Source organism: Schistocerca gregaria, chromosome 4 (genome assembly GCF_023897955.1).
Source record: "Schistocerca gregaria isolate iqSchGreg1 chromosome 4, iqSchGreg1.2, whole genome shotgun sequence".
Classification (NCBI taxonomy): domain Eukaryota; kingdom Metazoa; phylum Arthropoda; class Insecta; order Orthoptera; family Acrididae; genus Schistocerca; species Schistocerca gregaria.
The window spans coordinates 299,758,864-299,772,566 of NC_064923.1; the positions used below are offsets into that span (position 1 = coordinate 299,758,864).

The 13,703-nt window shown below is 45.3% G+C and overlaps 1 protein-coding gene across 1 annotated transcript in view; it reads left to right on the forward strand.

Annotated features, from left to right (window-relative positions):
• The first annotated feature begins 6,006 nt into the window (after positions 1 to 6,006).
• The window catches only part of LOC126365874 (carboxyl-terminal PDZ ligand of neuronal nitric oxide synthase protein), an 856,744-nt gene continuing 849,047 nt past the window's right edge, over positions 6,007 to 13,703 (forward strand). The window contains exon 1 of the mRNA XM_050008564.1: positions 6,007 to 6,715. Within this exon, the coding sequence (XP_049864521.1) occupies positions 6,608 to 6,715 (108 nt within the window). The 5' untranslated portion in view covers positions 6,007 to 6,607. The remainder of the gene's footprint in view (positions 6,716 to 13,703) is intronic.

Genomic DNA, 13,703 nt, shown 5'->3' on the forward strand with positions numbered 1-13,703 from the left:
CGTACAAAGATCTTGACAGAACGGGACCAACGATGACTGAAGAGAATCGTTCAACTCGACAGAAGTGTAACCCTTCCGCAAAGTGCAGAACATTTCAATGTTGGGCCATCAATAAGTGTCATCGTGCGAACAATTCAACGTAACATCATCTATATTAGTTTACGGCGCCGAAGGCCCACTCGTGTACCCTCGATCACTGCACTACAGAAAGCTTTACGCCTCGCCTGTGCCCGTCAGGACCAACACTGGTCTGTTGATGGCTAGAAACATGTTTTCCGGTCGGACGAGTCTCGTTTCAAATTGTATCGAGTTTATTGAACGCGTACGGGTATGGAAACAACGTTACAAATCCAAGGACCCTGGGTGTCAGCAGGGGACTGTTCAAGCTGGTGGAGGATCTGCAAAGGCCGGCCGGAGTGGCCGAGCGGTTCTAGGCGCTACAGTCTGGAACCGCATGACCGCTACGGTTGCAGGTTCGAATCCTGCCTCGGGCCTCGGTGTGTGTGATGTCCTTAGGTCAGTTAGGTTTAAGTAAATCTAAGTTCTAGGGGACTGATGACCACAGCAGTTAACTCCCATAGTGCTCAGAGCCATTTGAACCTTTTTTTTTTTTTTTTATCTGCAAAGGTGTGGGGTGCTTGCCGTTGGAGTGAAATGAGACCCGTGATACTTCTAGATACGACTCTGACAGGTCACACGTACGTAAGCATCTCGTCTGATGACCTCCATCCATTCATGTTCATTGTGCATTCTGACGGACTTGAGCAGTTACAGTAGGACAATGCGACACCCGATACGTCCAGAACTGCTACAGAGTGGCTCCAGGAACACTTTTCTAAGTTTAAACACTTCCGCTAGCCACCAAACTCCCCAGACATGAACATTGTTGAGCTTGTCTGGGATGCCTTGCAACGTGCTGTTAGGAAGTGATATCTATCCCGTCGTACTCTCACTGATTTATGGGCAGCCCTGCAGGATTCATGGTGTCAGTTTCCTCCAGCACTACTGTAGACATTAGTCGAGTCCATGCCACGCCGTGTTCCGGTACTTCTGCGTGCTCGTGTGGGCCCTACACGATATTAGGCAGGTGTACCAGTTTTATTTGGCTCTTCAGTGTATTTCATAACGGTTGTAGTCGCTGCACTGTCGGTTCCTTTTGACATGCATACATGTGCGAAAGAATATTGCATTATACGTCCGAGCAACACACGCACTACAATATCGTATTTATCCACCGACACCGGGCAATCCAGTTTCAAGTATCTTGACTGGTACGGGAACGTACATTATGGATGTAAGAGTACACGTTCTAGACACATGGTGGACGACATATGGAAGATTGGGTCTAGTCGTGAATCGTGCTGGGATAGCCTAATGGTAAGGCGACTGCTCGCGATAAGCGGGAAACCTGGGTTCGAAGCCCGGTTCGGAACAAATTTTCATCGTCTTGGTTCTATTATACAGCTGAAGGTTATTCATATTCACAACTGCGGATACAATACACGTAGTTCTGGGTAGTTTGAGCCGTGCGCCGGCTCCTATCGATATCTTAGTAGTGCAGTCAAAGACGATGTTGCTGATCCACGGCGCGATGTCTTCGCCGTGGCCCAATTAGAGGAACACGAGGAAGAAATGAGAGGCTTTAACGTTTCATGGAGGAAGGAGTTTTGATCGACGCGTCTTAGGCCAGAATGCGTGTTTTTACGCTTCCTTGTGTGGAAGAGTGTAGAGGCACCACGTATTACAGTGGAGGCGTTATACCGGCTGATTACCTGGGAGTGGTGCACCGCGAGGAGTGGCGTTAGCTAGAACTGGCGTCCGGCAGCTTGTTGTGTTTCTTGGATTGAAGATTTATGCCAGGTAAGATTTAAACTTCGCTGTGGCTTGCCGAGGCATAAGCGCGATGGTTTACACCCATTTCATCTGCTCAACAGCATCGTATTGAATCCGTCGAGCACTCATTCTGTTAATGTGAGCGTGTTACTCATTGTTTTCACTGTACTGTTTTCATTGTACTGTTTTCATTGTTCTGTTCCTGGCTGTGCTGTGGCGATATTAGAAGTATTTCTGCTCAACATTGTACACTCCTGGAAATGGAAAAAAGAACACATTGACACCGGTGTGTCAGACCCACCATACTTGCTCCGGACACTGCGAGAGGGCTGTACAAGCAATGATCACACGCACGGCACAGCGGACACACCAGGAACCGCGGTGTTGGCCGTCGAATGGCGCTAGCTGCGCAGCATTTGTGCACCGCCGCCGTCAGTGTCAGCCAGTTTGCCGTGGCATACGGAGCTCCATCGCAGTCTTTAACACTGGTAGCATGCCTCGACAGCGTGGACGTGAACCGTATGTGCAGTTGACGGACTTTGAGCGAGGGCGTATCGTGGGCATGCGGGAGGCCGGGTGGACGTACCGCCGAATTGCTCAACACGTGGGGCGTGAGGTCTCCACCGTACATCGATGTTGTCGCCAGTGGTCGGCGGAAGGTGCACGTGCCCGTCGACCTGGGACCGGACCGCAGCGACGCACGGATGCACGCCAAGACCGTAGGATCCTACGCAGTGCCGTAGGGGACCGCACCGCCACTTCCCAGCAAATTAGGGACACTGTTGCTCCTGGGGTATCGGCGAGGACCATTCGCAACCGTCTCCATGAAGCTGGGCTACGGTCCCGCACACCGTTAGGCCGTCTTCCGTTCACGCCCCAACATCGTGCAGCCCGCCTCCAGTGGTGTCGCGACAGGCGTGAATGGAGGGACGAATGGAGACGTGTCGTCTTCAGCGATGAGAGTCGCTTCTGCCTTGGTGCCAATGATGGTCGTATGGGTCTTTGGCGCCGTGCAGGTGAGCGCCACAATCAGGACTGCATATGACCGAGGCACACAGGGCCAACACCCGGCATCATGGTGTGGGGAGCGATCTCCTACACTGGCCGTACACCTCTGGTGATCGTCGAGAGGACACTGAATAGTGCACGGTACATCCAAACCGTCATCGAACCCATCGTTCTACCATTCCTAGACCGGCAAGGGAAATTGCTGTTCCAACAGGACAATGCACGTCCGCATGTATCCCGTGCCACCCAACGTGCTCTAGAAGGTGTAAGTCAACTACCCTGGCCAGCAAGATCTCCGGAGTTGTCCCCCATTGAGCATGTTTGGGGCTGGATGAAGCGTCGTCTCACGCGGTCTGCACGTCCATCACGAACGCTGGTCCAACTGAGGCGCCAGGTGGAAATGGCATGGCAAGCCGTTCCACATGACTACATCCAGCATCTCTACGATCGTCTCCATGGGAGAATAGCAGCCTGCATTGCTGCGAAAGGTGGATATACACTGTACTAGTGCCGACATTGTGCATGCTCTGTTGCCTGTGTCTAAGTGCCTGTGGTTCTGTCAGTGTGATCATGTGATGTATCTGACCCCAGGAATGTGTTAATAAAGTTTCCCCTTCCTGGGACAATGAATTCACGGTGTTCTTATTTCAATTTCCAGGAGTGTATTAACGCCTGTTCCTGTTTTGGAATCAGTGGTATTTTGGTTAGTTTCCAGAAGTTCATTAATTAAAAGTAAAAGCTAATCAGGCTCTGGCATTACAGGATGTGTGCCTGTGGATTATCATGTTCAGGGTACTGCCAAGTGCAGCTTCACTACTGTAATGTCTGTTCTTGGCACGCATTTCATCTGTAGTATTTCATAGCAATTATACTTCCGATGTATTAATCTTTATGCTGTATATTTAACTTTGCTTTCTGTTTGTTGTAGTCGAGTGACCCGTTGGTGCTAGCGGTATCCGTTACTTGTAAGGCACACACAGCAACTATACGGTGCCACTTTCATTTGCTGCGGGCCCTTGGTGTAGAGGGTCGATTGTGAATTGTTATTTGATATGAAATCTGTGGGTCTATAAATCTTGCTATAAACCAAATATTTAAATCTTTTACTTTGTTCTTTTACTCTTTTGGTAATAGTAATTGCTTACTTCAAGCTGTAACTTTAATAGGCAACATTTTTAAAAGCATTGTTTTAGGTTTAATTGATTGCTGGGTACACAAAAAGTAAAAATAATTCTATGTAATTGTATTTTGATTGTTTCAGAGTGTTTTGTTTAATCTGTATTTAACTGACTAATCTTTTTAATCAATTTGTCAATTTTCTACGTGGAAACCTCTCAAAACTAATTAATTAATTAGTTTATCGTATGGAAATCTATATACAAATATTACAAACCTAGTAAATGCCAACTTTTAGACACAGAACTTCAGCATAAAATAACACAAAAGGCAACAGCTATATACCAATATCAATGTCTTTTATACATTTTGTCGCACCAATCATCACTGTCAGGAAATTTTGGAAAAGACCCCAGGCACGTGCGGGATGTTGATGTAACATGAGCAGGTGTCTGCCGTTAGGTCACCACCGACACATGACGGTGCCGAAGTTTTGCCCCCCCCCCCCCCCCCCACTCCGCCCTTCCACGGCCCGTTCGGATGCAGCACAGGGTAGTCCAAATTGGCCAAGACTGGCAAAATCCACAGGGTTTCATTGGGTGCAGGGCAGTTTCAGCTATTGAAGAGGATAGTTCTGTTGCCAGCAGCGTTTCTGTTCATCGTTGATACTGAATGCAATTTCCGTGGGAGCATTGGCTGTTATAAGAGTGGTATATTCTTAGTTTTTTCCCAGGGAATACATCATTCAGTACTGGGAAGTCGGTGTTATCAGCAGTCTTCTGGTATTTACACAGTGGCACTCTCTTCTGATATCAAGAGGTGGAATGTGGCTCAAGACAGGTAACTAGTATGTGGGAGCAGATCGTGCTGACCCAGTAAAAATGCGCAAGGCTTCGTTAAGTCGTAAATGGCGGCAATGACTGTTCGCGCCCTTCATATTCTCTAACTCACATGTGTCCTGTGGGAGGTACACAACAGTTCATTTCAAGGCAAAAGCAGAGGAAGCAAAAAAAAAAAAAAAAAAAAGGCACTGAGCGCTATGGGACTTAACATCTTAGGTCATCAGTCCCCGAGAACTTAGAACTACTTCAACCTAACTAACCTAAGGACATCACAGACATCCATGCCTGGGGCAGGATTCGAACCTGCGACCGTAGCGGTTGCGCGGTTCCAGACTGAAAAATAAAAATTAATTATTGTACGAAAACTTTTTTCTACTGGAGCCTTGCACCTACCTACCACTCTCCTGCTTCATGTAGGTGGTACCATGACCCTTCACCATATCATGGCTTCTGAGCGTTGATTCCATCTTTGTGACCCAGAGTATATACAAGTCAGTTTAGTGTTTTAGCTAGGATGACTGGAGGATTGTCAACTGTGAGGTAAAAGTCCCGAGGCGAAAGGCTGGAGTGATTTTTAGCTTGATTACTACCTTCGTGCGGCTGATGGTTACACAAGGAGATGATACTGTTAAGGTGGATTTGGAGGGATTGTTGGGATGGTTCTTACTTTTTTTTCTGCTCCTAGGAGAGGAGGAGGCTGTATATTTCTCGGACACCATCCTTCATGGAGGACGTTGTCCCAGCCGAAATTAAAATCTTGTGTATATGTAACAAATTTAAGTGCTATGTGTGTGCGTGAGTCTCTGAACAGTGGTGGTCTCATTGAGTGAGAACTCCAGATACGCTGAGATGTCTCTGTACGTCTCTGGAATGAGTTCAGTGTCAGCAATGAGTAGTTTGCGGTGCGGTACAGTCTGACATCCCTACCTCTCTCTCCAGAGACAGAGGTGACGCTAGTCCTTCATCCTATTCCACCGAGGCGCGGCCGTTGCTCCGAGTTGTTATGAAACAGATCCGACTGCTTGTAGCACGACAATTTTACATGCAATTAATTACCCGCCCGCAGCCTCCGCGCATCTCGCGGCGGCGGCGGCGGCGGCGCGCGCGCCTCGCAGTTGGGCAGTGCGCCACCGGATGGCAGCAGCGTCGCGGGGCCGGACGCGGGCCTGCTCGAGCGCGCGCTCGCTCCCCCAGTAGCGGCGTGCTGCCTGCCGCGGACGTGCGTGGTGGCTGGTCGCGGGTGTCTGGCGTCCGAGAGTTGCCGGCGTCGCGGTCGCGTGCTCTGTGTGTGCCCGCAGGAGGGCGGTTGCCGACGCGCGGCACCTCTGCTTCCGGCCGACAGCGCCGTTGTCCAGAGCGACTGCGACGGCGCTCGATCCGAAAATTCCGTGTTATTGTCATCGTGGTTGCTACTTGTGTAAAATCCGAGGAGACAGTTGTTCGTAGTGGTGTCGTCTCGAAGCAGGTGCCGTAGTTGGTAATTTATTAATCTCGTGGCTGCGCCAGGGGATGTAACGTGAGGGAAGGGTGGAAGGAGTCAGTGGCGTGTGTTGAGAGAGTCGGTTCCGGTGTCGGAGAAGAGCGAGTTGCATCGGCGAGGGTCTTGCGCTGCGCGACTGCTTTTCGCGTAGCCGAGAGCGGCAGAAGCAGAAGAATAGGCTAGCCGGCGGGGGCGACGAGCCTAGGGCTATTTCTGTTGGCCGTGTCGCGTCGCGCCAGCGTTGCCAGAAGCGTAGCGTCAGCGTCGGCGTCGGCGTGGCCCGCGGGAGGAGACCGTCAGGCGGACACAGCCGGTGACAGCCGCCGCCATGCCGTCCAAGAAACAGTACAACCTGGTGCAGAACGATGACTACGACACCAGGATCCCGCTCCACTCCGAAGAGGCCTTCCAGCATGGCATCACCTTCCAGGCAAAGGTAGAATAGATTAGATTTACTTCACTCCCATTGATCCGTAGTGAGGAGGTCCTCCAGGATGTGGAACGTGTCAGAAAAACAACACTACATGACAATTAGTTACAACTAAAACAAAAAAGCTAATGTACCATTCCAGGGGTCCCAAGTGGAATGATTGTCATTTCTTAATGAACACTGTATGAAAGAGTCACTTTACATATACTAATGCACTGAATTTAAAATAAATATGTTTTTTATTTATTTATAAGGTAATAAACATGTAATACAACTACTATAATACTTATTTACAATGAACACATTACTGCACTGAAATGGTGCAGAAATTAGATTGTACTTACACACACACACACACACACACACACACACACATATTTACAATGAACACATTACTGAACTGAAATAGTGCAGAAGTTATATATTGGTTCTACTGAGAAATTCATCAATGGAGTAGAAGGAATTGGCCACCAATAAATCCTTTAGGCTTCTCTTAAACTGAATTTCATTGGTTGTTAAGCTGCTGGAAAGTTATTGAAAATGTATGTTCCTGAAAAATGCACACCTTTTTGTACAAGACTAAGTGACTTTAAATCCTTGTGATGATTGTTCTTATTTCTTGTATTGATTCCATGAACTGAGCTGTTGGTTTGAAAAAGTGACTTATTTCATTAAGGATTAAATACATTGGGAAGCAGTAGTTAGTATACCTAGTTCCGTGAACAGGCTTCTGCGTGATGTTCTTGAGTTCACACCACATATAACTCTTACTGCACGTTTTTGTGCCCGGAAAACGTTAGCTTGGCTTGATGAATTACCCCGAAAAATAATTCCATATGACATTATGTCAGCTTTTTCATTTTTATATCCCCTATGTCTGACAAAATTCGCATTGCAAACAGAGACTTGTTAAGACGCTTCAGCAGTTCTGTGGTACCAATTGTGTTATACCATCCATTTCTCTGGTTGGTTGGCTGATTCCGGGGAGGGGACTAAACAGTGAGGTCATCGCTCCGATCCCCATAGATAAGGATGGGGAAGGAAGTCGGCCGTGCCCTTTCACAGGGACCACCCAGCGTTTACCTGAAACGATTTAGGGAAATCGCGGAAAACCTAAATCAGGATGGCCGGACACGGGTTTGAACCGTCGTCTTACCGAACACGAGTCCAGTGTGCTAACGACTGCGCTCGGTCCAGTTCTCCGCTTTTCGAATGTAGTCGAATTAAGTCGGGTGATGCTGAGGGAATTAGATTAGGAAATGAGACACGTAAAGTAGTAAAGGAGTTTTGCTGTTTGGGGAGCAAAATAACTAATGATGGTCGAAGTAGAGAGGATATAAAATATAAGTCCAGTCACGGATCACAAATATTTTTTTTAGTCAGGCAGTTCATTTCTGGCACCTATGACCATGTTCGTAAATCATGACATTGATTATGTAGATGGTACAGTCACATTAATCAGCCACACAAGCTTCGTCATAAAATCTTGAAATTTTCTGAGTGCCGTGGGTACTGTTACGCCAGACATATTAACATTTTGAAGAGAGAAAATTAATCGAAAACCTTACAGCACACATTCGCAATTATCTCGCAAGCGACTTTACGGATCTATTTTTATCTAGAATGTTTTTGTTCCTATTATGGTATACTGTTAGCCATCTAAGTTTCCGCTGTTAGTCTGATGTGCATCAGTTCTCCATCTAGAATGCACCCATTAAATACGGGCGCGTTTTCGAAGCGGGGCTCAAACCCACGACCCCAACTGCACGAGGAAAGCACGCTGCCAAAGTATACACAGGATGAAACATATCTTCACCGACATTCAGATAATGAAGCATGGGTCAAATTAAAAAATGTTACTAAACATGGTTTCCACAATGCATACCTTAAAAACTATGAGCACTTTTTCATCTTCGGTTATGTGGTTATGTGAGACGTTTCTTCTACTGAAGAAAGAAAAATTTTCTTGTTTTTGTCCATACTACCTCCTACAAAGAAGAAAGAAGGCTTGCAGCATAGAAAAGGCATGTTTTAAGATGAACGAAGTGCTCATAGTTTTTAAGGTATGCATTCACAACTCATGTCTACTAGGCGTTTTTCTCTTGGTGTGGTCAATCGATGGGAGTCCTAGAAAATCTTTTCTTTTACTACAGTTCGATTTTTATTTGGAAGTGAAAAAAAGATAGAACAATCAACATGCTAGTAGCTTCAGGAGAATTTACTGTATATACCTGTTAGTATAGCGGAGCTACAGAGGTGGGGGAAGGCAACATTGGATCCGTCGTCGGTGTTTCAGGGCCCGCGGGTCGTCCTGTTTTAGTGTCTACATCGCTTCATCAGAATGCCAGAACGATTCCATCAGCAAGGTCAGTTCCGCTTCACTCCACCATCTTTGTCAAACCGATCCATTACTAAGTCTCAAATGACCTAGAAGAAAGTGAAAGTAAGCCACCGGAGCCCACGCTTTGCTCTATGCCAATTTTCCTCCACGCGGATATAAGGATTCCGCTTTCGCTCTACACTCGCTACGTTGCTTTTAGTGATAAGTTTTCCGTGGTTTCCTTAAATATTCCAAGTCAAATGCAGTGAAGGCTTCACTGAAAGAGGAACGGCCAATCCTTTTCCTCAATCTAACATCGCGTTCCATCTCTGATACAGTTGTCAACAGAACGATCAGTACTAGCAGTCCTTTGAATAAAATCCATTCCAGCGTCGTGCCCCCACATTTTGAATCCAAAATCACGATTAAAATCAGTATTTCGACTGTCCTCTTCAGAACTACTAGTTTCTATGGGTGGTTCTGTTTATACGTTACTTTTCTGAACGTCACTGGACACTTCAGAGTCAGGATGCTGTCGAGGGATGGCCGTAGGAAAGGAGTACTTCATGTATTATTCTAGGAGGTGATTGGCAGGTAACAGCGAACGGCGAATTCCTTCGTTCGTTTCGTAGTTATCAAGTATTTTTCTTTGGCTTCCAGGATAAAGTCCATGTTTCCTAGCGTAGAACAACAAAGGAGAACGTATTTAAGGTGGGTCAGTCATAGCCTGTACGGGTTAGGCAGCTCAGAGGGGCTATGTGTTCGAGGACGTGATGGGCCATACTAAGCTGTGTTGGAATCAGAGCACAACTTCCCGTACCTGCATTGAACAGGAGTAATGTCAGCTAGGATTCCGAATAACTTCAAAAGTTACGTGTTGACAAACATATCCGTCCACCGTAATCATTGGGTGCTAAAGGTAATTTCTATCGCTACAATTTCCTAAAATTTGACAAAGTGTGAACTCAACGTGCAAACTGAGCGTAACTTAATAAATTGATGAGCGCAACAAGGCTCAAGTCCATAAATATATCACTTTACTTTATCAGATGATATAAAACGAAGTGCAATAATACGACGAGGACATAGAATAATGCATTAGCGTGTTTCGTTTTTTTCTGCTTTTTATCTGATTTCTGTGAGTTCCCTCATAAATAACTTTGAATTCACTGATTATACATATAAATGAGGTGTCCATACATTTTCAATGATTACTGAATTTTTAGTCTGTGGAGGGTAATATCTTTGATATTTCTCGAGATAGTATAAGGGAGAAAGAAGATTATAATTTAAATTCGCCAGCGTTGTGGTAATTGTGGAGAGTACATGTTGTGTTTGAGTGGGAGGAGGAGGGAGGGGGATTTTTGGAACAGATGGTTGGTAGCTCATGTCTGTCGAATAAATTATTTCGGGATTTGTCTAAAGCTGTAGAAGGAAATAAGTTCTACATTAGAATGGCCGTGTGATTTTCTGCTCCGTTCTTCCTAAAAGATAAACTACTGGTAAAGCGCTGAGCACCTACGTCGCCCGTGTGTCGAGCTGATGTGCTGGAAGATAGACGAAGCTCTCTCATACAATTATCGAGGTGATACCACAGCATCGTGTTTTATATCAGAGTCAACCGTTCAGTGATTACATATTTGAATGAAGATATTTATTCGAACTCTGACTGTTGAATATGAGATTTTTTAAAGACAAAAATGCATTTTTTTTCTTTTTTTTTTGTCAGTCTGCTGACTGGTTTGATGCGGCTCGCCACGAATTCCTTTCCTGTGCTAACCTCTTCATCTCAGAGTAGCACACTGCAACCTACGTCCTCAATTATGTTCTTGACGTATTCCAATCTCTGTCTTCCTCTACAGTTTTTGCCCTCTACAGCTCCCTCTAGTACCATGGAAGCCATTCCCTCATGTCTTAGCAGATGTCCTATCATCCTGTCTCTTCTCCTTATCAGTGTTTTCCACATATTACTTTCCTCTCCGATTCTGCGTAGAACCTCCTCATTCCATACCTTATCAGTCCACCTAATTTTCAACATTCGTCTATAGCACCACATCTCAAATGCTTCGATTCTCTTCTGTTCCGGTTTTCCCACAGTCCATGTTTCACTACCATACAATGCTGTACTCCAGACGTACATCCTCAGAAATTTCTTCCTCAAATTAAGGCCGGTATTTGATATTAGTAGACTTCCCTTGGCCAGAAATGCCTTTTTTGCCATAGCGAGTCTGCTTTTGGTGTCCTCCTTGCTCTGTCCGTCATTGGTTATTTTACTGCCTAGGTAGCAGAATTCCTTAACTTCATTGACTTCGTGACCACCAATCCTGATGTTAAGTTTCTCGCTGTTCTCATTTCTACTACTTTTCATTACCTTCGTCTTTCTCCGATTTACTCTCAAACAATACTGTGTACTCATTAGACTGTTCATTCCGTTCAGCAGATCATTTAATTCTTCTTCACTTTCACTCAGGATAGCAATGTCATCAGCGAATAGTATCATTGATATCCTTTCATCTTGTATTTTTATTCCATTCCTGAACCTTTCTTTTATTTCCATCATTGCTTCCTCGATGTACAGATTGAAGAGTAGGGGCGAAAGGCTACAGCCTTGTCTTACACCCTTCTTAATACGAGCACTTCGTTCTTGATCGTCCACTCTTATTATTCCCTCTTGGTTTTTGTACATATTGTATATGATCCGTCTCACCCTGTAGCTTACCCCTACTTTTTTCATAATGTCGAACAGCTTGCACCATTTTATATTGTCGAACGCTTTTTCCAGGTCGACAAATCCTATGAACGTGTCTTGATTTTTCTTTAGCCTTGCTTCCACTATTAGCCGTAACGTCAGAATTGCCTCTCTCGTGCCTTTACTTTTCCTAAAGCCAAACTGATCGTCAACTAGCACATTCTCAATTTTCTTTTCCATTCTTCTGTATATTATTCTTGTAAGTAGCTTCGATGGATGAGGTGTTAAGCTGATTGTGCGATAATTCTCGCACTTGTCAGCTCTTAGCGTCTTCGGAATTGTGTGGATGATGATTTTCCGAAAGTCAGATGGTATGTCGCCAGACTCATATATTCTACACACCAAGGTGAATAGTCGTTTTGTTGCCACTTCCCCTAATGATTTTAGAAATTCTGATGGAATGTTATCTATCCCTTCTGCCTTATTTGACCGTAAGTCCTCCAAAGCTCTTTTAAATTCCAATTCTAATACTGGATCCCCTATCTCTTCTAAATCGGCTCCTGGTGCTTCTTCTATCACATCAGACAAATCTTCACCCTCATAGAGGCTTTCAATGTATTCTTTCCACATATCTGCTCTCTCCTCTGCATTTAACAGTGGAATTCCCGTTGGACTCTTAATGTTACCACCGTTGCTTTTAATGTCACCAAAGGTTGTTTTGACTTTCCTGTATGCTGAGTCTGCCCTTCCGACAATCATATCTTTTTCGATGTCTTCACATTTTTCCTGCAGCCATTTCGTCTTAGCTTCCCTGCACTTCCTATTTATTTCATTCCTCAGCGACTTGTATTTCTGTATTCCTGATTTTCCCGGAACATGTTTGTACTTCCTCCTTTCATCAATCAACTGAAGTATTTCTTCTGTTACCCATGGTTTCCTCGCAGCTACCTTCTTAGTACCTATGTTTTCCTTCCCAACTTCTGTGATGGCCCTTTTTAGAGATGTCCATTCCTCTTCAACTGTGCTGCCTACTGCTCTATTCCTTATTGCTGTATCTATAGCGTTAGAGAACTTCAAACGTATCTCGTCATTCCTTAGAACTTCCATATCCCACTTCTTTGCGTATTGATTCTTCCTGACTAATGCCTTGAACTTCAGCCTACTCTTCATCACTACTATATTGTGATCTGAATCTATATCTGCTCCTGGGTACGCCTTACAATCCAGTATCTGATTTCGGAATCTCTGTCTGACCATGATGTAATCTAATTGAAATCTTCCTGTATCTCCCGGCCTTTTCCAAGTATACCTCCTCTTCTTGTGATTCTTGAACAGGGTATTCGCTATTACTTGCTGAAACTTGTTACAGAACTCAATTAGCCTTTCTCCTCTTTCATTCCTTGTCCCAAACCCATATTCTCCTGTAACCTTTTCTTCTACTCCATCCCCTACAACTGCATTCCAGTCGCCCGTGACTATTAGATTTTCGTCCCCCTTTACATACTGCATTATCCTTTCAATATCCTCATACACTTTCTCTATCTGTTCATCTTCAGCTTGCGACGTCGGCATGTTTACCTGAACTTACGTTGTCGGTGTTGGTCTGCTGTCGATTCTGATTAGAACAACCCGGTCACTGAACTGTTCACAGTAACACACCCTCTGCCCTACCTTCCTGTTCATAACGAATCCTACACTTGTTATACCATTTTCTGCTGCTGTTGATATTACACGATACTAATCCGACCAGAAATCCTTGTCTTCCCGTGGTCTAGGGATAGCATCTTTGATTCATAATCAAAACGTCTTCGGTACCGGGTTCGACTCCCGCCACTGCCGAAAATTTTGATAAATAATCAGCATTGGCGGCCGAGGACTTGCGGCATAAGAAGTCAGCCTCATTCTGCCAACGGCCTTGTCAAAGAGGGCGGAGGAGCGGATAGAGGTTCAGGGCACTCTCTTGTCCTAGGGGTGAGAAATTGCCC